The 24,008-nt window shown below is 38.5% G+C and overlaps 1 protein-coding gene across 1 annotated transcript in view; it reads right to left on the bottom strand.

Annotated features, from left to right (window-relative positions):
- The window catches only part of LOC103467751 (alpha-1,6-mannosylglycoprotein 6-beta-N-acetylglucosaminyltransferase B-like), a gene marked incomplete at its 5' end in the record, with an annotated part of 122,526 nt that extends 102,558 nt beyond the window's left edge, over positions 1 to 19,968 (bottom strand). Inside the window, 2 exons of the mRNA XM_008414418.3 lie at positions 12,662 to 12,774; positions 19,904 to 19,968. Coding sequence (XP_008412640.2) covers positions 12,662 to 12,774; positions 19,904 to 19,968 — 178 coding nt within the window. The remainder of the gene's footprint in view (positions 1 to 12,661; positions 12,775 to 19,903) is intronic.
- Positions 19,969 to 24,008: the final 4,040 nt, after the last annotated feature.

Genomic DNA, 24,008 nt, shown 5'->3' with positions numbered 1-24,008 from the left:
AAACACATATTTTACGGTCAACTTCATATTCTTCTAAACAGATGCTTAAAGGGAAGAAGTGCATGAGTGTGAGTCATGTCAGCGTGAAGCCCTAAAGTGATTATTTTTGCTCCAGCTGATCTTTGACGTTATGCACACAGTATGTCAATAAATGCATATATTAGTTACCGAGTCATGACAAGGCAAAAACACAGCTTTATCATGAAATATGTCAAAGCCCGGCTTCTTAACATCTCTATTATTCAGTAAACTAAAGACAGGATAATCGCAAACATCGTGTTTTAAAAGGTACAAAATATAACTTACTGCATTCAGCCTGCACCCTCTTATCAAAAATAAACTGCAGATAAAAACAGGCCTTTATAAACAACAACCGACACAAGACAAAAATAGTTCTTGGATGATGACTTTGATGAGGCAATCAGCGGGTAGAGAGTCTGTGTGTGTCAGGACTAGTGGCTGATATTAGCTGCTGATGGATGTGCAAAGCGTATCAGCGCTTTCATCACTGCCGCCGCATGATTATGTAGAGCTTGACACATTTGTCTGTTTATTTGAAAGTTGTGTGGCAAAGTGAAAAGCGAACTGTAAAAAAAAAAAAAAAAAAAAAGAAAGAAAGAAAGAGAAAGCAGACAATTTGAGCATATTTTTAAACAGACTGCATGACAAAACAAACAAAAAATAATAATGGGAGGGTTTGTGTCACATTCTCCTCAAAATCTAATGCAAAGTTTTGACACTTGTTCCACCCACTGAAATGAAAGCATCCCAGATTTCACCTGCTTACCTGATCTCGTTACCAAACTACTCTAGGTTTCAGTGGCACCATCTGTCTCTGCGCTGGTGCTGACAGTCACTTTCCTTCAACCCACACAGACAAATCCAAACACGCATCTACACGGTGTAAGGTTAGCTGCATCTGTCTAGTGAATGTCAAGATTGAGAACTGGAGTTCAACCTTTTTACACTGTTATTTTTGTCAAGAATTACCTTCTTCCCACGGTTGATTTCCAGGAAGCAGATGTTTTATGGTCAAGGTAAAAGGTGTAGGTTTGAGCTTGAGAGAGAGCGAGAGGACAGGTAGCTTTTGAAGTTTCTACCTACAACTTGTGCAAAATCTGATCAACCATAATATGGCACAATTAATCCAATCAGTTTGTGTGAACAAATAAATCTGTATGATGTTAGACCTCGAGGTAATACTTAGCTTTGTAAATGAGTATGTTACAGCGACAGTGATAAATCTGGGTTTAAGGATTTGTGGTAATGCTTAAGAAGCACCGAGGCAGAAAGGATCAATACAAATCCAGGCCTTTTCTTAGCTTTAAAAGAAATACCCAACATGACTTAAAAATAAAACAAATTTTAGGTTCTGATTTTTTTTTCAAAACCATCTGCTTGATGTGAGATTTTAAGGAGAGAATCATCAACCAAGGTTACTAGGAATGAGTATTTGGACACAAGATGAGGCGCGGTGACCAGTGTCAGCAGAGGTCATCATGACAAGGAAAATGGATACCAACAATTGTAGGACAAATCAATTTTCCCACTTCACTGTTCTGTAAATTGGCTGTTTTTTGTATGATTATAACATCTTTATATTCAATTGATTAATTTATAGAACATAAATGTACGTATCGATTGTTAAAATACAGGAAGCACATTGTGCTTCACTTCTGGTGAATGCAGCAGGCAGTAGGTGCCTGCATGTACATGTGTCGATGGTTCACAGTCTAATGTATTAAACTTATTTAGTCTTTCTGATCAGCCATGATTGCAGTGTGAGGCAGAAAGTACCGTGTCACACTGATAGGGGGCAGTGCTGAACCACAAAGGGGCATCAATTCTCTTCTTCTACACACTGAAAACATGATTGCTGCATCCCAGGATGTTTCTCCTCATTTTAAAACAGGTAATGATCTAATATCATTTGGTGCTACAATTATTTGTGACCCTAAATCTCTAGCAAAACAATAAGCTCTTTAATTTTAAGAAAATTAGAGCATAAATTTAGATAAAATTTAGGCTACTCCAACAAATAATGTGTCATTTTTGCACACAAAAAACAAGATAAACAAGACATGGAGAGAGTTGGAGTACACATTAAAGTAGGATGAAAAATGAACCCATCTGCCTTCAATGAACAGCCAATTAAATTTGTTTTATTTTATCTGTATTTCAGAACTCATAGTTCTAAAACATAAGCCCATTCCTTAGCCTTAAAACTTATCTTTTCATATTATATAATCAATAGTTCAGCTGAAAAATAAAATTCAAAAACTGGATTTCTTTTTTGGTCAGGCTGAGCTACAGCTGAGCCCCTGCTGAGGCTCACACATCACACACTTTTACTGCTCATTCCCTGAAAAAGTCCAGATTCAGACCAGAGTCTTGACTTTGAGCTGTTCTACTTGTTAGGTAGTTGGACATGATCATTGTATCTAACTGGCAGAGCAAATTATTTATGATCAACATCTCATTATACAGCTGAACCACAATGTCTCATGCAAGCAAGAGGAAAACAGAAAGAAAAAGAAACAGGGTGATGGATGAAAAGAAAGTTGCAGCTTAGAGCAGTAAATGATACAAATCAAACATCCTTGTGTGGAGGGCAAAACAAGAAGAGCCAAGAAATCTTAACTTTTCTCAAAGAAGTCGCCCTCATCTTTATATTTCTCCTTGTCTGTCCATCCATACTACATCTCTGCTCCCCTGGGCGACATGTCACATCCTCCTAACGGCCTTCCTAAAAATAGTCTCAGTGCCCCTCGCAGGCGCTGAACTGCTACATGTGCACCATTCCAACAAAGCACATTAGATACAGTAAATACGCAACACTGGATTTACTGTGCTGCTAATCTAAAATCAGCAATGGTAACATAATTTATTTATAACACTCTGAGGACGCATTGCTTGCATGAGCTTCGCTCCGCTTCCCACCAATGTCTACCGCAGCCAGTTTAATTTCACCATTGTGTTCAGAACCGTCGTAGCCTTCAAATCTTATTTATATGTGCATTGCTCTGTTCAATGAAAAATAATCAGCCTGCGCAGATTTCAGCTTGACAGAATCATTTGTTATATAAACATAAAGATTATCAATTTACATTATTTTTATTTTTATGCACAGGAGCCTTTAAAAAAAATGTGCAAATACAATTTGAACGTCTTAATAGGCAAACTGAGGAAGATAAATGTAATATGCAATGCAACGCTTTTTTCAAACGGTCAGAAAAAAAAGAGACATAAACCTCTGCACCAATATGACATTTCCATAGAAAGGAAAGCATGAGCACACCTGAGTCAGGAGCAGAGGAAATAAACAGCTCACAGAAGAGGAAATGATGCCCTGGCAACCTGCAGACAGCTTGATACAGGCTGGGTACCTGAGGCAGCATATTGCTGCAGATTAACCTTCAATGAGACATAACTATAATATAATGGGCTATAGAGATGTTTCTCGTTTACTTCAGGGTGAAAGCACTGAGGTCAGGACTGCAGAGGTTCTATCTTCTAGGGTTTTAAATCATCGTGTCTACGCATTTCTATGAGCAATTTGGAAAATATTACAGTCATCTGGCTGAAGTTTGCCAAGAGGGTCAACAAAACTAGCAGTAGGGGTTGTGGAAAGATACAAGCCTCTCCGAACATGCTTTTGTGCTCGATTCTGAAACTTGTGTGAAGAGTATGCTAGTAGGCTCCTGATCAAAACATTAAAAGTGGGAAAAAGTTCTGAGGATTAGCATTTCACATCACTGGATTATAGCTAGGGTTGTAAGCTGTGTTTTGAAATGTTATAAGACGAAACGGGGGCAAGATGGAAAAATAATCCAAGTTATTTAAACTATTTAAATACAAGTGTTTCCTGTAGCTGTTGCTCCATGTTGTGAAAATGGATCACCAGGGGCATCAGGACCGTACCATCCGTTTTCTAAGCCACCCGTGTCATCCATCTCCAAACATTTTTTAGAACATTTGGCCCAGGGAAATGCAGGTTTTCCCTTTGTTAGTTAGATGTTGATAACTGCTGTGTTTTCATCACCACACAGACAAAGACTCAGCAAAAACTGGCCTTCATTATTTGGTAGGTTTGCATTTCTGCCATAATATTGGCATTTTTAGATGCTGTAATGATTAATGTTCAGTGACACCTTTAAAGCTTGCTTGATATTTTATACCTTTTACTGCGCTTTAAACTTCTTTACAACGTTGTCCCTGACCTGTCTGCTGTGTTCGGTGGTTTCATGATGCTGTGGTCAGTGGAAATGAATATTTTCTTCAAAGCACTGTGAAATCAAGAAGTGCAGCTGGTGTAAAGAGAATGGTTTTTGGATCAGGAGAGCGTCTTAAGATGAAGGGAAAAAAAGAAGTGGAAAATCTTACACAGAAATTTTACACAGAAGGAGGTTTTCTAAATTTAGCACATTACAGTCTCACCGTACTAGGTCAGACTGTATGGTGAAGAGCAAAGCTGGGTCTGAGTCCTGTATGAAAGGACTCTTGCAGCCAAACTTTCTGCCAACTTATCATGGTAATGTCAAATCTAGAGTGAAAATCAGAAATATGTCACTGCTTGAGATCGATTTTTTTCTGTTTATATATATATGAGATATAAGAATAACATGATAAAAAACAATGTCTTAATGTAATTATATTATCTTAACTGTTTCTTTCTAAAAAGTTATCTTTGAAATGAAGGTAAACCATTTAAACCATCCAGTTAAGTTAATGTATTTGCATTTTATTCTAATTAGAACACTTAGCTGTTTCTGGCTTCAATTTTGGAAGCAGATCAGGGAGCAGCTCTGCAATCTGGAGGAAGGCAACAACATATCTTCTGTCCAAGCTGCCATTAAGAAGTCTTTAAGTTGTAATTTATACACTTTAGCTCTGAAATTTACTGACAGTGTAGTTCTGATCCACTTCCCCGTGTCCGTGCAGTAATGCGATTTTTCAAGAGAAATCATTTGGAAAGCCTTGTTAATGGTATGCTGACAAGTAAAGTATTGAATTGCATCTACAGGAGATTTCCTAATTTACAAATCCAACACCAGCGACTATAGCCGAGGTCTCCATTAATCACAGCTTCAAGGTGCCGAGCAAAAAAAATCTGTTGAATTTGCTCGTGTCTCTCCCTTTTTATAGGAAAAAAGCAATTTCCTACTGGCATCAGCGCATTGAATTTATTGTAAGTTAATGTGACAGATCAAAATAGTGAATACCTGTGAATTAATTGTAGAATAATGAAAAATAATGTTCTAAATATTTATTCATACAAAAATATGAAGCTTTTTTGTGCATTTAGCCTCCTGAGTCAATACTCTGTCGAACCACCTTTAAAGCTGCAGTATGTAACTTAAGAATATGTTTTTTACATATTTAACGCTCTCACCATGTTGTGACAGTTTGTTATAAGGCAGATAATCTGTTAAATGATCAAGTTAACAGCTCCCGACCAAAAACAGCCAATCAGAGCCAGGAGGAGTGTCTTAATTCATGCTAACATGCTAAAGGTAAAAAAAACAACAACAGAGTATTACAGGAACACTGGACAACAGGATCTCCCGATGGGAAAAAAGATGTAGCGGTAGCAAAAAGGAAAGGGAAATGGGAAGAGAGATGAGCAGCGCCACACGAGATTGTGACTGACAAGTGCTAAGACGTGCCTCCGGGCTCTGATTGGTTGTTTCTAGTTAGCACTTGGAGCATTGAGAGAAGGCAGAGGAGATCATTGTTTTCACAGATTATCCATCTCGTGCCATACTTTCAGAACATAGTGACAGCTTTAATAAATATGTAAAAAATATTTCATAAAAGTTACATAATCTAGCTTTAACTGGAACTGCTGCTGCAAATAGCAGCTACCTCCTTAGAAAATATCCAGTCTGAAATATTTTGTCCTTCTTTCTAAAATGGGTCAAGCCACGTCAGATTGCATCTTTGAACGTCAGCTGTTGAATCATCCCACAAACTGTCAATAGGATTTAAGTCTGGGCTTTGATTAGGCCATATAATATGCTTGTATTTAAACCATTACATCATGGTTGGAAGTTTATGGTTAAAATGTAAAAGTGCACCTGGCAGTCTCCAACTAGTTTTATTCCAGGATTAGCCTGCCGTTAGCGCTCTTCATGTTCCAATCTGCTCTGAACAACTTCTAGAAAACCAACAGTTGTCCTTTAAACAGATTCTCCCACCTGAACTGCACATCTCTGCAGCTCCTCCAGAGTTTCCAATGTATCTTATCTAGTTACTATTACACTGAAAAAGCTGTGATAAAAGTAAATCTTGGATTTTGGAAGATTTATTTTAGATCAGTTTAAACACAAGGAGATGTTTTGTTTTTTTTCCCCCCAGGAACAAACTCCAACAAACACACAAAAACACATCCACTCGCTCACTTTTGGCCACCTTATACATTTGGCACTTATTTGATACTGTCATCCAGAGAGACTCATAAACTGTTAAACCCACAGATAGACACACACACAGTCCTTTCAGAGCCCTGAGGCGATGACTGCACTGATAAAGTGGACTCCCTAAGTGACTCCCCAGCTGCACCTAGCATCAGCGACAAGAAGAAGATTGCCATGCCAGATTTGTTCGACATGAAGAGATGGGAAGGAAACATAACTGCAGGGAATGTACCTTGGAGATGAGCATCCAGTGTGGGAGATGGAAAAAAAAAGAGTGGGGGTGTATGATGTGCTTCACTGATGCTAGCTGTAAAAAGCTGTCTGTGTGATGCAAGATGTCTGCTGTCAAAGAATGTAGCTTTACTGTATTTAACAAAACTGCTGTGAAACCTTCCACAGTGGTGTTTAGTCAACTGCAAACTGGTGCATAAGAGAAAACAGTTCCTATCAATAGTATTCCCCTCCTCAGGTGCTGCGCTCTTACAAAAAGGTGTGAGGTGCACAGGTGGAGCGACGGTCCTGATAGCAACCAAAGATGCATCTGAGTTTTTATGAAATCACTTATTTTATATTACGTATTTTAATTTAACTGACATATGCAGAAATAAGTTTTCACTTTGTCAAATTGTTTTTTTGGGTGGTGTTTTGTTTTGTTTTTTTAATCAAAAGAGCCCAATTTAGTTGATCATGATTGATTTGTAAAAGCAATAAAACGGGTAAAATATTGATGGGCTGAATAGCTTTTATTGACACTGGGATGTAATTTTTACCCATGCTGATCTACAGGGTTACATCTTTACTGTTTGAAATCTAAAATAACATAACATTTGAACTATTGTATGTTTTGAAATCTGCTTATTTTTCTTGCATTGGATTTTACAACCATAGCAACAGACATCCGGCTATCTGTTTGCTGCACTGGGAACGCTGCAGTCAAGTAGCTGCCAAATCTGTGAGGTCAAACAAGCTGTTGGTATATTTGAAGCACTTTGAGATAGCGCACTATGCTAATTTATGAATGGAAACCCTTCTTCTGTGCGGCGGAAATAAGCAGCACCAGCGAGATATTATCCTTCACAAAAAGATCTGGTTTATAAGTTCACTACATTTTTCAGGGTGGTCAAAATAAATGAAATTGCCACAAAGTTAGAAAAATAAGGAAATTAGTTTTGCCAATAAATCTCATACAGTTTGAAAGCTTGCTTATTTCTCATTAAATGGAGTCACATTTGATAGAGAAATGAATTTTTGGGTTTAGTAACAGAGAAACACTGTGACCAATGAGACCACATTGGCTCCACTCAACTTGAACACAGAGAAAGACATCTGTATTGACGAATAGCTAATGACTCTCTGGCAACACTTTCAGTACAAGACCAACAACCCACTGATGCCGTCGTCCCTGGAGACGAAGCCCATGTCTGAGTCGAACCAACAGATTTTCACTGGCAGCAGCCCAGCATCTGCCTGGTGAGGCCAGTTATGTGCGTTTCAGCGATGGTGAGCATTTTTATTGTGAAAATATGACTTTTATAAATAAATATATCCCTAGCTGTGAGAATTTAACCACCATTTTACATTTTTCACATGAAAAATTAGTCCCTTTTTGGGATTTTTGTTTAAGTTTGAACAAACTAGCATTTTAGGAGTTGCATGAATGTATGAAAACAACACGTGGGTATTCCTGTTTCCTCCCAAAATTTGGATAAAATTTCATCTTATGAGCTGGATTTATTGTTAAAACCTTAAATCACCTGTAAGAAGGGTAAGATAAATAATAAGGAACATAAATCTGTGAACTGATAATTCAGTATAAATTCTAAACCAAGCGTCTCTCAGGACATGAGTCATAATATCTCTCAGGCATGAGACACACAGGCATGAGTCTTTTTCCAGCTGACGGTAGTCACTTTAATCCAAGTCTAGCAGTCATTAGTCTGAGACTCTGATTAAAACTAAGCACAGGATTATTACTAAACAAACAGCTTCTATTTTGGATGATTTTTACCATTTGATTGACAAATACTTTAATAAAATATGTGTCCATTTGGAAAGAAGAGCTTAAATCTTTATATTTGAACAGATAAATGCTGTGAGACATGCTTCAGGACTTCCAGCAGTCCTTGGTGTAATAAACGTCATAACAAGCTCTAATGCAAGGCTTTTGACCACAGTAACTTAGCCAAAATCCTTCTCTGACTCTTTTGGGATCAATGTAACCTTAATGCTTCTCGCGGATACACAGAAACACATTTCCGTTCCCCACATCCCGCCACAAAACCCCACTTTTTCATTTTCACTATTGAGCCCTTACTTGTCCATCTCTGGCTCACAGCTCTTGATGGGGGGGGATTTGAGCAAAGACTCAGCACCCTGAATCTCTGGTGGAAGCTGATAATCCACAGACGCAAGAGGTGGCAACGAAACGCAGCTAATACCCAAACAATTGCTATCAATGCAGCTCGAGGTAAGAAGCAATAATAGCATCAACATTGTGGCTGACAATCGGTGGCATGCACACACAAATGGCTGAGTATGAGATGGAATCCATTAAATTCCACGTACAGCATTATAAAAATAGTATTTACAGATTTCTTTCATTGCTGCTTTTCTGTCACACTTAAACCCTTCAGAATATCTAACTAATTTTAATGTCAAACAATCATAGCTCAGTCAGGTTCACTATTAATTAACCATGATTAGCCACATTTTCCTTCAATTTCAGCAGCCACTGTAAGATCAACAAACACTTTTATCCGCTTACAAACTGAGGCAGGCTAACAGAACTCAAAAAGCAACTCTTTTTTTTTTAAAATAAAAAAACAAAACAAACAAAAAAAACTTCAAGAACACAAGAAGTTTTCCAAAAGGCTGCAAATGTCCTTCTAATGGTTTGGTTGACAATGGCTCACAGTGAGAACCTTTATACAAATCATGGAGCAATGATTTGTAATTTAAGTGCGTTTTAAAACTTATCCAGGAGGTCACAACTGAATCCAAAACACCTAAGGTTCTGCAAGTTCCACTTGTCTCATTTCAAGCCAGTTTGCATCATTTAGTGCATCATAATAATAAAAAAAGCTCAACAAAAAAATAACATCCATGATCTCTAAATCAAAAAACAAGTATTGACCAAATATAATAAAAAGTCACATTTCGCTCCCAAACTCCAGTGCTTGTAATTCTGCTCCTCAGCAGAAAATGGTGAAGGAAAAAGTCCAGCCTTCAATTATTGATATTATGCAGCAGGAAAATGATCCAAGGTAAACCAGGAAATCTGCCTCTGAGAGTGGGAGTGAAGGTTTTGGAATGGCCTAGTTGAAGTTAAATCTGATGTTATGACTCAGTATCTGAGAGGCTTTAGCTTGAACTTGAAGTGACTGACTTTAAAGAAGAGCTTAGCTAAAGTACTGCACAGTGATACAAAAGACTCATTTCCAATTATTACAAGAAATTCACACTAGCTGTCACCAAAAATGGAACAAGTTATTAAGTTTCATGGTTTACTTTTCACAAGGTTTATCTGTGTATGTAATTAAAAGTGGTTAGATGTATCCAAGTACAAAAAAAGCAGAAATCAATCTATTGGTGATTAGCTTTCATAGGTTTGTATGTGGATAAAAAAAGCAGGAATCTTGCGACAGTCTGCAAACTGCTTCCAGTGAATCAGATCCTTAACTCTAATATGTGACCAGATATGGAAGCTAAATGTAAATCTTAACAGTAAAACTGAAAATGACAAAAAAAGAAAAAGAAAAACACAACAATGCGAAGCAATAAAGATATGAAAGAAACAGTTTGCACCTACATAAGCAGCTTTTTCAGAAGTGATTAGGTCTTCAAGGGGACAATTCACTGAACATTGAAACTACAGTATGTGCTTCATAAAGGCTTTTCCGTTGCACTTTGGAATGACTAAGACTCTTGTCAGAAGAGCCGAGGGGGCGTTTGTCAGCCAGGAGGGACAGAGCAAGCCATCAAGATTAGCATTAAAACAACAAATGAAAAAAGCTTCATATTGCAAGCAGTTTCTCTGACCTCTTTCTCTCTTGCTGGAAAACTTGCTGACACTCCAGTGTTTCAACTCCACAATCCTGATTTCTGAAAATCTCATTTGTTCTTTTTAAAGTTACAAGCTCATAACAAGGAAATCTGCAGAAAGATTTAATATGGCAATTAAAACAAATGTATTGTCTGTTTTAGTGCTTTGGTCTCCATTTGAGTATTAAGATTTTTCTACAGGTGCACTCCAGCCGTTTTGTCACTATCCAAAGTTATAACCAAAATGACCAATTAATAGATGAGCACACACACATACACATGTGCGCATGTGTATGTCTGTGTGTGTGTGTGTGTACTGCACTGCAGGTGGCGAGTAGCGGCCTAATGCAAAGGCCAGTTGTTTTGCGGAGCTGATATTGCAGGGAGCAGATGGATCGGTCTCTCGGTCTCCCTGCTTTCAATCTTGTCCCACATTGCTGCCGTCGCCCCATTTAACAGCCAATTTCCAGCCGTCTCATCACAAACACCCGTGAACGGGCACACACACACGCACGCACACACACACACACACACACACACACGCACACGAGAGGAAGAAGGCAGGAAACGTAGTGGACTCCCGAGACGTGCGTAGAGGGGAGTGGAGAAGCATTGGGGAACTTGCAGACAAATTCACCCAAGTGAAGGAGATACAGATGCAGGAGCGTCATTTGTACATAGCTTTTAGTTATTTAAGCACATAAGTGGTAAAAACAAAATGTACATCAACACACACAGTCACACACACACAGTTAACTCCTTTGGGTGGATGCAGCTGGAGAGTGTGCAGCTTTTAATGAGCTTGCTCCAGATGTCTTCTCCTGCTGCAACACATGAATGGCTGATTAATCAAGCACGTTTTACTCAAACACTGACTCGCACACATGAATCCTAATTTATCTCACAGATTCAGAAATCTCAATTTATAACTGTAAACCCAAATGGCTTTGCCCAACACACACACATAGCCATTCATCCCCATGTCGCTCTATTGCTCACACACACACACACACACACACACACACACACACACACACACACACACACGCGCACACACACACACACACACACACAGCTGCAAGCTTTAATACATTTCTTTCTGAAAGACATCAAGTTCATGTGCACAAACAGCTGAATGATTCACTCTGAAACAGCACTTGTTCCATCTTCTGCAGTCTCTCCAACACCTACTCACACTGACCCTCGGCTGGCTGCTGGGGATGCAAACATGCAGCAAACATGTGGAAATGCCCTCCATGCTTCTTATTCTAACAAGTCCTGGTGAGAACCGGCTGGCCTCCATAAAACGTGACCTCTGACTTTCAATCTTCACACCTCTCACAGCAGGAGATTACATCAGGAGTCCTTCATCTTTGCCATACCATCCAGCCCACGCTTTTGGTCATGTGATTTATCGCCGATGTAAAATGACATCACACTAGTGAGTTTTGATTTTTGCTGAAGGAGAACTACGACTTCTATGGTCTGGTGACTAAATAACGAGAAGAGAAACACATTAGAGGTAGCTTTTGGCTTAATGCAGAGCCTGGAAGAAGTATTTCTATCCGTTCAGCATTTGTACATTTTGTCACATAACGCTACAAAATGTTATAGAGGTTTTATGCAACAGACCAACTCGAAGTACTGCAGGATTGTAAAATGGAGGAAAAATGAAAACATGAGAAAGTAAATCTGTGTGGTTTGCATTTATGCTCAGCAACCCTAACTTTAAATGACAACAATTATCAGCTAAATACTTATTTTTTTCAGTTGAAATGACTTTCTTCAACTTCATAAAAAAACACCACCAATTTGTATTAGTTTAGCATGTAAAACCCAATAAAACATGTTGAAATGAGACAAAATATATATGTAAGGGAAGCAGAAACTTTAATTATTCTAATTGTAAACGTGTTTTCATCAGCGGTAAGCATTATAATTAAAAGATATGTGTGTGGTAGCAGGGAAAGGAGGAGTATTATAAATGATAAATCCACATCATCATGGCCAGGATCTTATCCACAGTACAGACTGTTTTTAAGTAATATTTTCAACATCCTGTTTTCTACATAATTGGAGACGTAGATAGCCGTGGTTAAATTATGTCATACATGCAGACATGGTTAGCATAATCGTGCAGTTAAGATGCACATGCAGTCAGAGAAATGCATCTGGTCACACACAAACACACCACTTGTCATTACCTTCTGTACGGATGGTGAATGGCGAGTCTCCCAGTCTCTTGGCTGAGAACTGCCCCCCCAGAGAGGTCATTAAAAAACACAGGCTGAAGAAGCCCACTCCCACCACAAATATCCTGCAACACACGAGAGGAGAGCGAGATCACATGAAAGATGGCAAAAGGTAAATGTATTTACTGGACATAGTAGCTACACCCATTAAACTAACATATTTCTTGATGTTACAATCACAAATTGGATGTATTTTGACCATAATTTGATGCAGCGATATTTGGTCATGAAGTACTAAATATTTGTGAAGTGAAAGTACGAGGATACGGCGTTTAAACAAAATGACTCGAATACATTTCTGAGCAACGTGATGTGGATTTGAACTCAGCTTCATGTATTTACACTTTTCAAAACTGATTGCTGCAGCAAGTCTACAGGCTGAAATGAATCAGAATAAAACGGAACTGAAATTCTTCACCAATCTCCTTTTAAGGAAAAGCCTGAGTACATTCAGACTGGAGGGAGAACACCTGTTAGCATATTTTTTAAAGTCTTTGGTTCTTCACTTGATTTAGTTGTGGACTTTGACTGGGCCATTTCAACACATGAACATACTTTGATACAAACCATTCTGTTTCTGCTCTTGCTTGGTTGTTGGTAGTCCTTTGTGCCTTTTAGCAGGCTCTGTTCCCCATTTTTAGCTGTACCTGTTTTCTCTTTCAGTCTGATAAGTTTCCATCTCTGTGTTCTCCATGGAGTATGATGCTTCCACTACATTTTCACTGTAGGAGGTCTGTAAGGGTCATGTGCAGTGTCACTCTTAAGTGGGATTTTATGCCTAAGGCACATAGCATTTTGCATGAACTTTCATTTTGGTCTGATCTGAACAGAACATGTTGTTCCACTTGTTTCTCATGTCCCCCCGCTGTTTTATGACAAAGCTGAAGACATGAACATGATGTCATGTTTATGTCTTTCTTTCAACCGTTTGTCTTCTTTTTTTTCTCTCACAATGACCAGATTTGAGTGCACACGGCCTCGGTAGGTTTGCAGCTGAACCACATTTTTCACCGCTGAAGGAAGAAAAAAAAAGCACTCTCTGGAATAATTTCCCACTACCTCATAAATAGGCACTTCCATTATGATGCCCTTGTGTTGGACCTTCACATAAAATCCCAATAAAATACAACTTTACAGCTTGTTGTGGTTATAATGTTGACATAATATGAGGCAGTTCTAGGTATGTGAATACATTTGGAAAGCCTTGCACATGTAGAGTTCAAAACAAGCATGTCAATTCTCTTTTCTTCTTTGTTTTTATTGTGTCGGTGAGAGAGACAAACATCTAATATACGGTAAGTTGCAGTTGATACAGAAAAACACAGGATTCAAAAGTAATCAAGAAGAATTATAATTGCATCTCAATTGTAATTTCAAGCTGTGCTGAAGATCTGAAAGGATGGAATCCTGCGGGAAAAAATGTACGCTGGAAAGGAATGTATGGACTCTCCCATCCAAAGGCTTTCAAAGACAATTACGTCATGTCTTAGGAAAACTTTATGTGTTAGCCTTCCCCCCAGTTGGGTACGCGCTGCTCAGCTTCCCTCTTGCTCTCTGCTATGGTACAGCTCTTTCCCAGGCTAGTAAAAATGGCCACCGATGACGACAGAGAAACAATTTTCCCGTAACGGTAAATTGTTTCTCTGCCATTAGCAAAGCTGCAGCACATACACGTGTGTTTGATAGCTGTGAATTTCTGCAAGTGTCAGAAGGACCACAAGAAAGATGGAGGAGATTGACCTTTTCAGAAATATGCCTCATGCTACACTGCTATGACATGGTGACAGTTTTAAGAAATTAAAAAACTTTTTTTTTTTTATTAAATCATAAAAGTTACCTACTGCAGCTTTAATCTGGATTCACACATTGATACACTAATCACACATCTGGAATATTGGCTCAAATCCAGGCCAGCCTGTAGGACAGTAACTTCTGCTCAGCTCTTCTTTGCAGCGTAGATCTTATATTTAAAAGGCTCTTACAGCCCATAATAGAATAGAAAATAAGACTCTGAGGTTCAGATCTTAAGGGATTGAGATCTTTGATTTAAAAAGACCTGAAAGGTCTTTTAATTCCTGCCCTACTCTGTACAGCATCTATGGATCAAGGGTTATCTTATTATGTTAAGACTGTTCAGTGAAACAGGGAGGAAAAGCTGCCTGGGATTTTCATCCAGTGAACAAAATGCCAGTCGGCCTCCATGACTAACGAGTCAAATCCTGCTTTTAAAATGCTTACTGCTCCACCGCTTACCGAAGCAAGAGAAAGCAGTTGAAGGACTGTGAGAAGCTGTGCTAGACTGTATAATTGTAAAGAGGAGGGAAAATGGCACGGTGATTTTCAATGCCCTCCCACCCCACCAAAAACACTAAAAAACCTAAAAATGAGCCCTGGATATAACTTAATCCCATACCTCAAAGTAAAATACAGAGACCGCTAAATACCTATAGAAATCCCCTAATAAGTGAATATAAATTTTTGTAAATAGTAGACATAAACCTTCAAGCATCAGGTCTATCTGGAAGTGTAAAGCAATAGTTTCATAAAAGCTCATATTTAAATGTTGACACTTTTCAGATTTCTTCTAAAAAAAATAAAAAATTAAAAGCCATCCAAAAAAGATACGATTGTAGCCAAACTGGATTGAAAAAACAAAAGTACGTTTGATATGAAAACTTTTGTATAGCACTGTAAATATCCAGATGTAGAGCAATAAACTAGAGCAGAAACAGAAATGTACACAATGACAAAAAGCTGAGAACAATTTGAATTTTGTGGCAATAGCTTAAATCTTAACCCAGGAACAAAAATGAATTATTCATAATAAGAAGCAGTCAGGGCTGTTGAGCGGTCCTCTGTAACGCCTGATGGCACTTTCTGGAAGGGTAAGCAAGCAAAGTCACGCAAAACGTCAGAGGACATTTTTTTCACCATTGTTGATGCTGCAAGAAATGGGTTTCCATCCACAGCTCAGAACAATAACCCATGAAATGATGTGTGTTGTAGTTAACCATATATCTAGTCTTTACTGGTCCAAAGGAAATAATATTGGCAGCAGGCTCATATAAACAAACCATCATTAAAAATGTTAACAATTTTGAGCTAATTTCACTCAGGATACTTTAGGACAAAATTAAACCATTGAACTTCCACAGTAATAAAAAGTTGGATTAAGACTAGAATAACAGTAGCTCACTATCATTTTTGTGTTTAAGTAAATTCACCACATATTGAATGCTGGAAATATTTAGAGATCTCTTAACAGGGATCACAAAACAAAGATTTGTCTGGGTCGAGTGACAGAAAATTGCGAAGAGCAACAGAAAGAACAAACTTAGCTGTGGAAACTGCTTCCTTAGAGTTATTTATTATAGAACCAGTCATGAATCAACAATAACTGGAGCCACATTAATGTAAAACCTCTGTTTACTTTCTGGTTCTGTGTATAACAACTGGCTTTTATTTTGAATGTATTTTTGATTGAGCACAACAACCCAGAACATACAGCCAGGATGGCTTGGATCAAAACATATGTGTGTTTGATTAGCCCAGTCAAAGTCCAGAATTTAATACAATTATGAGTCCATAGGAAGACCTGAACATTGAGGTTCATAGATACTCACTATCCACTCTGACTGAACTGGAGCTTTTCTCTTATATTTATTTTTTTATTTTTTGCAGAAACATAATTTCATCCTTTGGATATGCAAAGCTGAAGGAGAGATGCCCTAAAACTCTTCTTGTCATAATTGCAGTTATTCAGGTATGACTGTAGTTGTCAGAATCTGGTTGTTAGCCAACCTTATGCAACTACAGACATTACGCTCTCTAGATTTCACTAAGTGGATTTAAAAATCAAAGTACCAGCATGTCAATGAGCACTTCTGGTTGTAGTAATTCTTTACTCACGCACTCACACACAACAGACAAAAACACGAGTGCTTACGTCAAAGTTGTAAAGTATCTCATCGGTTACTGAGCTCTCTCATTTACCTCTCTTCCTCTCCTAGGAAACGGGAATATAATACAATCTGCTACCAGGAATTTTGAGGAATGTATTAGAATAGCTCAATCAATTTCAAAGAGTCAAAGAGAACCAGCACAGCAACTCCAGCCAATATAGCGATTATAATTCAGAGATTATTCGACATCAATATGAGGCCACGATCCAGAAATTTTTAGACCTGCGTGGATTACGCATTTATGGTACGACCATCTGCTGTCCACATAAAGCGTGTGAAAGCTGCAAATTAAAGTCGCTGACCTCACCTAGAGCACCTGTTTTTCTCACTTCAGCAGATCTATTATTTGCTTTTTATCATCATCCTCTGTGAAATGGATTATTGAGAAGAAGAAAAAAATCTTAAGACTCGTAGGAAAAGGTTTGAAAAGATAGAAAAGGTTGCACAGAGGACACGGTACAAAGGGCTCATTTTTCAGCTAAGTGTAATTTTCTTAGCATAACATTTGCGGCAAATGAATAGTTGTTTGGTTCCTGTGTGGATATATGTATTTAGAGCAGGGACAAAGGCAGCAGCTAGTGTGGGTGTGCCACAGCTGGTCTGATGGTGTCCGAGGGTAATCGTTTTCTTCTAATATCATTTAGCTGGTTTTCTAAAGTGGCCTTAGATAGGTGATATGAAAGGATTAGGTCCTGGTCCTGCCTGACGAGACTTTAATTAACAGGCTTAAACTAAATGCTCGGCTCTCTATAATTGGATCAGAGGCAGAGATGTGCCATCAGCCATCAGGCTTCCCCGCACACCAAGATTTATCAGATTTTGCCTCCAGAAGTATTTTACGCGGCATGTGGGAGCGCTGTCGTAGGTTTTGGTCGCGCTGATTTTTCATGAACTGTCCCTGCAACCAAAACTGTCCTAAATTCATAGCATGAAAGGAAGGAGTGAATTACTTGGAGTTTGTGCATGCCAGGCTGCATTCTGAAACATGTTTTGGTTTAATCAAGTGTAGGAATCAACAATCAAGCAACGCTGACAAGTCTTCATTCATTGCGACTCCTACAACCATACGTTCCCGTAGCAGTATCTATGCTCAACAAATGTTTTCCAGTTTTTTAAACAGCTTAATGATGCATTTCATTTGGAAGAGTACAAATGACTGCATATGTCTGAAATGGAAGAAAAATAACACATATTTTGCAGTTATTTTTGCAAACAAAAATAAGAAAATTGTGACATGCAACTGTATTGGTCTGAGTCAATACTGTGCAGAAGCATCATTCAATCTAATTACCGCTGCGAATCTTATGGGTTATGTCTCAACCAGATTTGCACATCTAGAAATGAAATGTTTGCTCATTTATCTCTGCCGAATACCACAAGCTCAGTCAGACTGAAAGCTTGTTTGGTTTGAAGTCTTGCCACAGATTCCCGTTTGGATTTGGGTTTGGACTTAGACTGGTCCATTGTAACATCTGGATATGCTTTGGAACAAAACCTTAATACATGGATATTCAACTCCAGTCCAAGAACCGGTGTTGCACAACTTTTATATGTGTCCTTGGTCCAACACACCTGAGTCAAATGCCTGAATTACCTCGTCAGTTTGCAATCATGTTTTCCAGAGTCCTGCTAATGACCTGATTTTTGACTCAGGTGTGTTAAAGCAAGGACCCATCTAAAAGTTGCAGGACACCCTCCATTTAGATGTTGACTGTACATTTTTCAGTGGTTTTCCTCCTGGAAACAGAACCTCTGCTTCAGTCTGGATTATTTCACAGTCTCTGCCAGGTTTTTCTACAAGACTTCCCAGTATTTAGCTCCAACCATCTGCTTCTCAACTCTGATCAGATTTTCTTCCCCTGCTGAAGAAAAGAATCCCCCTAGGATGGTACTGCCTCTACCGTATTTCTCAGTGGAGGTGTTGATGCGCAGTGACAAATGTCCCCCAACAGGACAACATTGTGCACTGCCACGTTCTTCTTCTACATGTTTCTGTCCCCGAGTCCTGCCCGCAGCGTTCCTTCGTCTTCCTGATAATGAGGACTACACAGAACAGCTGGATTTTTACTAAGAAAAACGTGCATTAATTACAAATCACTGACAATGTGATTTGTGAAGACAGTTGGTTGTCTAAATGCAAACACATGCCAGACTATATGGATGTTTGTTTGTAAGGAATATGTTGAAAACCCATTTATTCTTCACATACTCCATGAAGCGCATTGTGCATGCCTGTCACATTAAATTCCAAAATACTAAAAAGCTTTTGTTTTGGATGTAAAGACGAAATTACTTCAAAAACACAGTGTTATATTAAGAGAAATTAAGCAGTCAACTCAATATTGCTTCTTTGGACTTCGGAGCTGGTAGCCTAACCCTAAGCACTGTGGAGATGGACGACTCCCACTTTAGATAATTAGTTTTTATCATGCATTCATTTAATCCTCTAAAGCAGTGGTGTCAAACTGCATTCTTCAAGAGCCAGAGTCCTGCAACCTTTAAATGTCTCTCTGCTTCAGCACACCTGGCTCTGATATGAACTCATTAGCAGAGCTGTGTAGAGCTCGACAGCAGGCTAGTGATGCAGAGTCACCATGTAATTCAAGTATGTAGGACAAGGGACACATCTAAAAGTTGCAGGACTCCGGCTCTAGAGGAATGCAGTCAGAGACCTCTGCTCTATAAAGTGCAGCTGGTTTGAAAGACTCCGTCTCCTCTTTACCCCCCACTGGCTTTAAAGGTTGTGGTTAATCAGTGTATGTATGAAATAACAAGGCCTTTTAATGGAGGATGGTTAGAGCAATAAAGTATCAACTCTTTAGGTTATCGTGTGTGCATGTAAAGTACTACAGGAGCCACGCACACTGGCAGCAGAGAGCTGTCCGCACAGTCAGGAAGTGAGTCGGAGCACAGCCTTGTTTACAGAACAAGACTTAATTCCCTGTTTGCAGCTGTTTGTTGTCGGTGTCTCCATATGGAGGCGGTTTTAAATCATCTGGATGGCAAACTAAAACATCTGGAGTCCACATGCACACACCTTCACTCCACAACCCAACGCATTGCATTATAAGCTTCCCAACTAAGGCTAACAATTCATGAAAGCGGTGAGCAGAAAAACCCAAAGAGATAAAAAAAAAAAAACAACAACAATCGGAATACAGCTGAAATGTAGACATAAAGCAAACAAAGCTAAAGACAAAGCACATTTTTTCCTTCTTTTTGTTATTCTTACCTGAAGGGTTTGAACGTTACTAGGCATCTTCTGACCATTATTTTACCGTCGGTGCTGCCCAGCAATCATTTCCCAAAACGAACCCCCGCTGACATGGTTGCTAACCTCCCGACCTGGAACTTGAGCGGAGCGAGCATCTTAGTCCCATCCAGCGGTCCGCCCCGTCCTCCGGCTCGCTTTATCCTCAGTAACCCGCTGGCGCGTCTTCGCTCCTTCCGTGGGGAATGATAGAAAGTTTCATTCAGCAACTAGGGGAAAAAAAGGGTTATTTCCCCTCCTCTTTTTATAGCGTTATTTCAACGCTAAGCAGACGCTATGACTGAGGACAGAAATGACCGTAGAGCGTCGCCCGACCGAAGTCTTTAACAAATACGGCGTTCTGGTCAAGACCATGAGATGAAATATGTGTTTACTCCAAACGACGTTTTATTTCTCTGTAGAAAGTGAGAGGACGCCGCTCCCCGAAGAGCTGAACTTCTCAGTGGAGCCAGCGCGACTCTGACTGCTCCGCCGGGTTGCGCTTACAATTATCACCATGTAATTTATCACAGGTAAAGGTTTCCGCATCCGGTTGATACTTTCAAAATAATAGCCTCACGCAAGAAGGCTCGTTCTCTAAAGCGACCAAACAGTACTGTGTGAATTCAGTAGAGTATATAATCTATTAGTTTCTTTTGAGTTTTGTATTATTTCTGTATAACATGTAAGCAGAAAATCTTTGAGGATATTATCTCAAATTTAAGTCAATGTTGGTTTTAAATGCATTCTTCAAAAAAAGATCAACCTTTTTTTTATTCATATTTCATACTTGTTTTAAAATCTGATTTATGTAATCCTACCAAATCCTGCCTCAACAGTATAATTTAAAATGAACCAAAGATTTACATTAATTCCGGTGTTCTTCCCATTCATCACGTGCAGCTTCCGGTAGTGAACACAGAGGCTATTTTAACTGCTTTATGACAACTAGATCAACTTTGTAAAACTTCCGAACAGACATAAGTACTTTGGTTGGTAAAGATGTGTGTGTCTGTCTGTGTTGGAGCAAGAAATTAAATTAGCATCATATGTTAACTATCAGCAACAGCATCAAAGCCTTAAGTTAGTTGTTGCCTATAAAAAGGAGCTACAGTACATGTTAGCCGTGGTAGTAAGGGTGATGTTTACACGCCATCTTGTTTGAACGGAGCCTAAAGGGATTTTTGTTTAATTTCTCAAATTCATTAGCATCCAATGCCTCTATTCTAACCTTACTATTTGTTGTTTCTCTCTTGTAACATGAAAACCCAGATGAGCAAGGTGATCTAGAATAATTTAGTAGGTTTAGTTTAACTCAGAGGTGGCTGAAGATTTTTCTCTTTCTTTTTGTGCTAATTTTGTTTTCTTTTTCTCTATAGTTATATGACGCAAAAATGAAGTCAGGTTTTTATTTTATTTGTTTATTTGCAAAATTTGAATCAGATTTTTTTTAGGGAAACCAGTTCATGTTAATCATTTATCCAGCTCGTCAACTTTCATATTGTTGTTTTATTTAGAAGGAGCCAAGTCATCTTTCCTGTATTACTGCTGCCTTCACAAGCTGTCTTGACTTCTTATTTTTCGTACTATAGCGTCCAACTCCTCATGTTAGAGACCCTGCTGCCTAGTCGCGTCCGTGTCTCCACCGTGCAATGATTAACATCACAAAAAACAGCAACAACAAAGATACAGAAGATAGTAATTTTATTGGGTTGTGTGTTTTTTTTAGAAGTTAAAATTTTGAATAAAAAAAAGAGAGAATGAAAATATAAAAAGTTATTTTTCCAGATATTTTGCAAATGAAGAGCGAGTATTTGATACTCTGGCTACTAATATTTTTCAGCAACATCCATCCATCCATCCATCCATCCATCCATCCATCCATCCATCCATCCATCCATCCATCCATCCATCCATCCATCCATCCATCCATCCATCCATCCATCCATCCATCCATCCATCCATCCATCCATCCAGTATAGCATTTCAGGACCGTGGACAGCGAATGAGATGAGGATGCGACAGCGGCACTCAGCGGTACACAGTGGTACTGCACTAATAGATTAGATAGATAGATAGATAGATAGATAGATAGATAGATAGATAGATAGATAGATAGATAGATAGATAGATAGATAGATAGATAGATAGATAGATAGATAGATAGATAGATAGATAGATAGATAGATAGATAGATAGATAGATAGATAGATAGATAGATAGATAGATAGATAGATAGATAGATAGATAGATAGATAGATAGATAGATAGATAGATAGATAGATAGATAGATAGATAGATAGATAGATAGATAGATAGATAGATTTTTGGCCTCTTTTACGTGAGCACAGACTTAGCCTTCGTACACAGCAAAGCACTGGAGCAAAAATGAAGTAAAAAGGGCCGATTTCTGCAGGGAGAAGAGACTGACGATGACAGAGAAATCTCGGATTCCCTTCATGCATCACTTGCTCCTGTACATGTGAAAGTGATTGACAGCCTGCTGCCCGTGAAGGCTGCCCCTCTCTGCGGGTTGTGAGAATATTTCTGCTCCATCAGGGAAAAGCCACAGCGCAAGCATAATATTGTAAAACCTTTGGGTTTTCAACGTTTGATGTGTGTGTGTGTACTTATGTTTGATGTGTGTGTGTTTGTGTATTCTATAAAAACATTTAATGTGGATGTACAAGGCAGTGTAAACATGACATACCAACACATCCATGAAGCTAAAATCACTTTCTGTCATCTGTCCAGACACAAAGATACAAGAGGCCTCAACCAGACAAGACTTTTAAAGAAAAACGACAAAACACTGTGTCTTCAACTGGTTTAATAGAAAATGTTTTATGTTGCAAATGAATATTGTTCTTGCAAGAAAAAAATAAAGAAAGAAATAAACAGAAAATTTCCTGAGTGGGGAATCATTGCAAGGCTTGTCACAGTTTAAATGTGCAGTTATTTTGCTGTCTAAAGCTAGTTGACGCATTGAACCGGCCACAAGGGGGCGCGTTTTCTCCGCCGCCCCTGAGCAATGACATCACACTCTGTCGCTGCGGCCATTGGCGCCTCTGAATATTTGTAACTTAGCAAGGATTTTGGGCGCTCTGTCTCAGTTAATTAATACAAAATTATGTCATATTAGATTGCAACATTTTGTATGTAAAAGTTTAGAAAAGATGAACCAATTGTTATCCAAATTATATAATTCTTGCAAAGATGTTAATATTACACTAACTTTTGTCCCGCAGATTTACAGAGTAAAATGGAAAATGCGGCATGTGTTTTTAACATTCTTTACTATGAAATTGACTGATGTATATATATATATAAATAAACTGAAGAATATGACATGCATTTGTATTCAGATATGATACTGTCACTTCCTTTCAGAAGTAACTTGAAGAGTATATAGAGTTGCTCTATGTTTAATTTAATATCTACTGAGATTATATTAAACACACCTAGTAGAGATTAAATTAAACATACTTGCTGTGTGAAGTCCTCAGAATGAACCGTGATGCAGCCCAGAGGCTTATGGGAGCTCAGGAGGTGTTGCAGATATCTGCACTGGGAAAACACCTCTACAAATGTGACCTTTATGAAGTTAAGAGAGAAAAAGAATAAAGATATTTTCAAAGAAACACATTCAAAGCCCACAGAGCCAAAAGTTTATCACATCGAATATGCATGGGCTAGCACTACACATCACCCTAAACACACTTCATACAATAAATATTAAAGCAGCAGCATCTTGCTGTTGGGCGACAAGTTCTATAAATATCTATTTTCTTCAGCACAGATTGGGAATGCTGGCCAGACCTGATGGGAATCAAGTCTAGACTTATTTTTACTTAAAAATCTGTGACAAGATTTAAACATTGCTGTTGTCCAGTCTGGGTGAACTTCAGCTATTTTAGAAAGATGACTGAGCCAAAAATACAGAAATATATTATAGAAACTTGAAACTGAAATTGCACAAGAAATATTGACTCTGCATGCTTCATTACAAAAAACGTTGCAAACCCTATATTATTTTCATTTCACTTCATATTTTTGCACTACTTTGTTTGAAACCTATAGCAGTCCA

The sequence above is a fragment of the Poecilia reticulata genome, chromosome 1, assembly GCF_904066995.2.
Source record: "Poecilia reticulata chromosome 1, P_reticulata-male-v2, whole genome shotgun sequence".
In the NCBI taxonomy this organism is placed as follows: Eukaryota; Metazoa; Chordata; class Actinopteri; order Cyprinodontiformes; family Poeciliidae; genus Poecilia; species Poecilia reticulata.
Note: the sequence above shows the minus strand (reverse complement) of the source record. Positions and strands in the feature narration are given on the sequence as shown.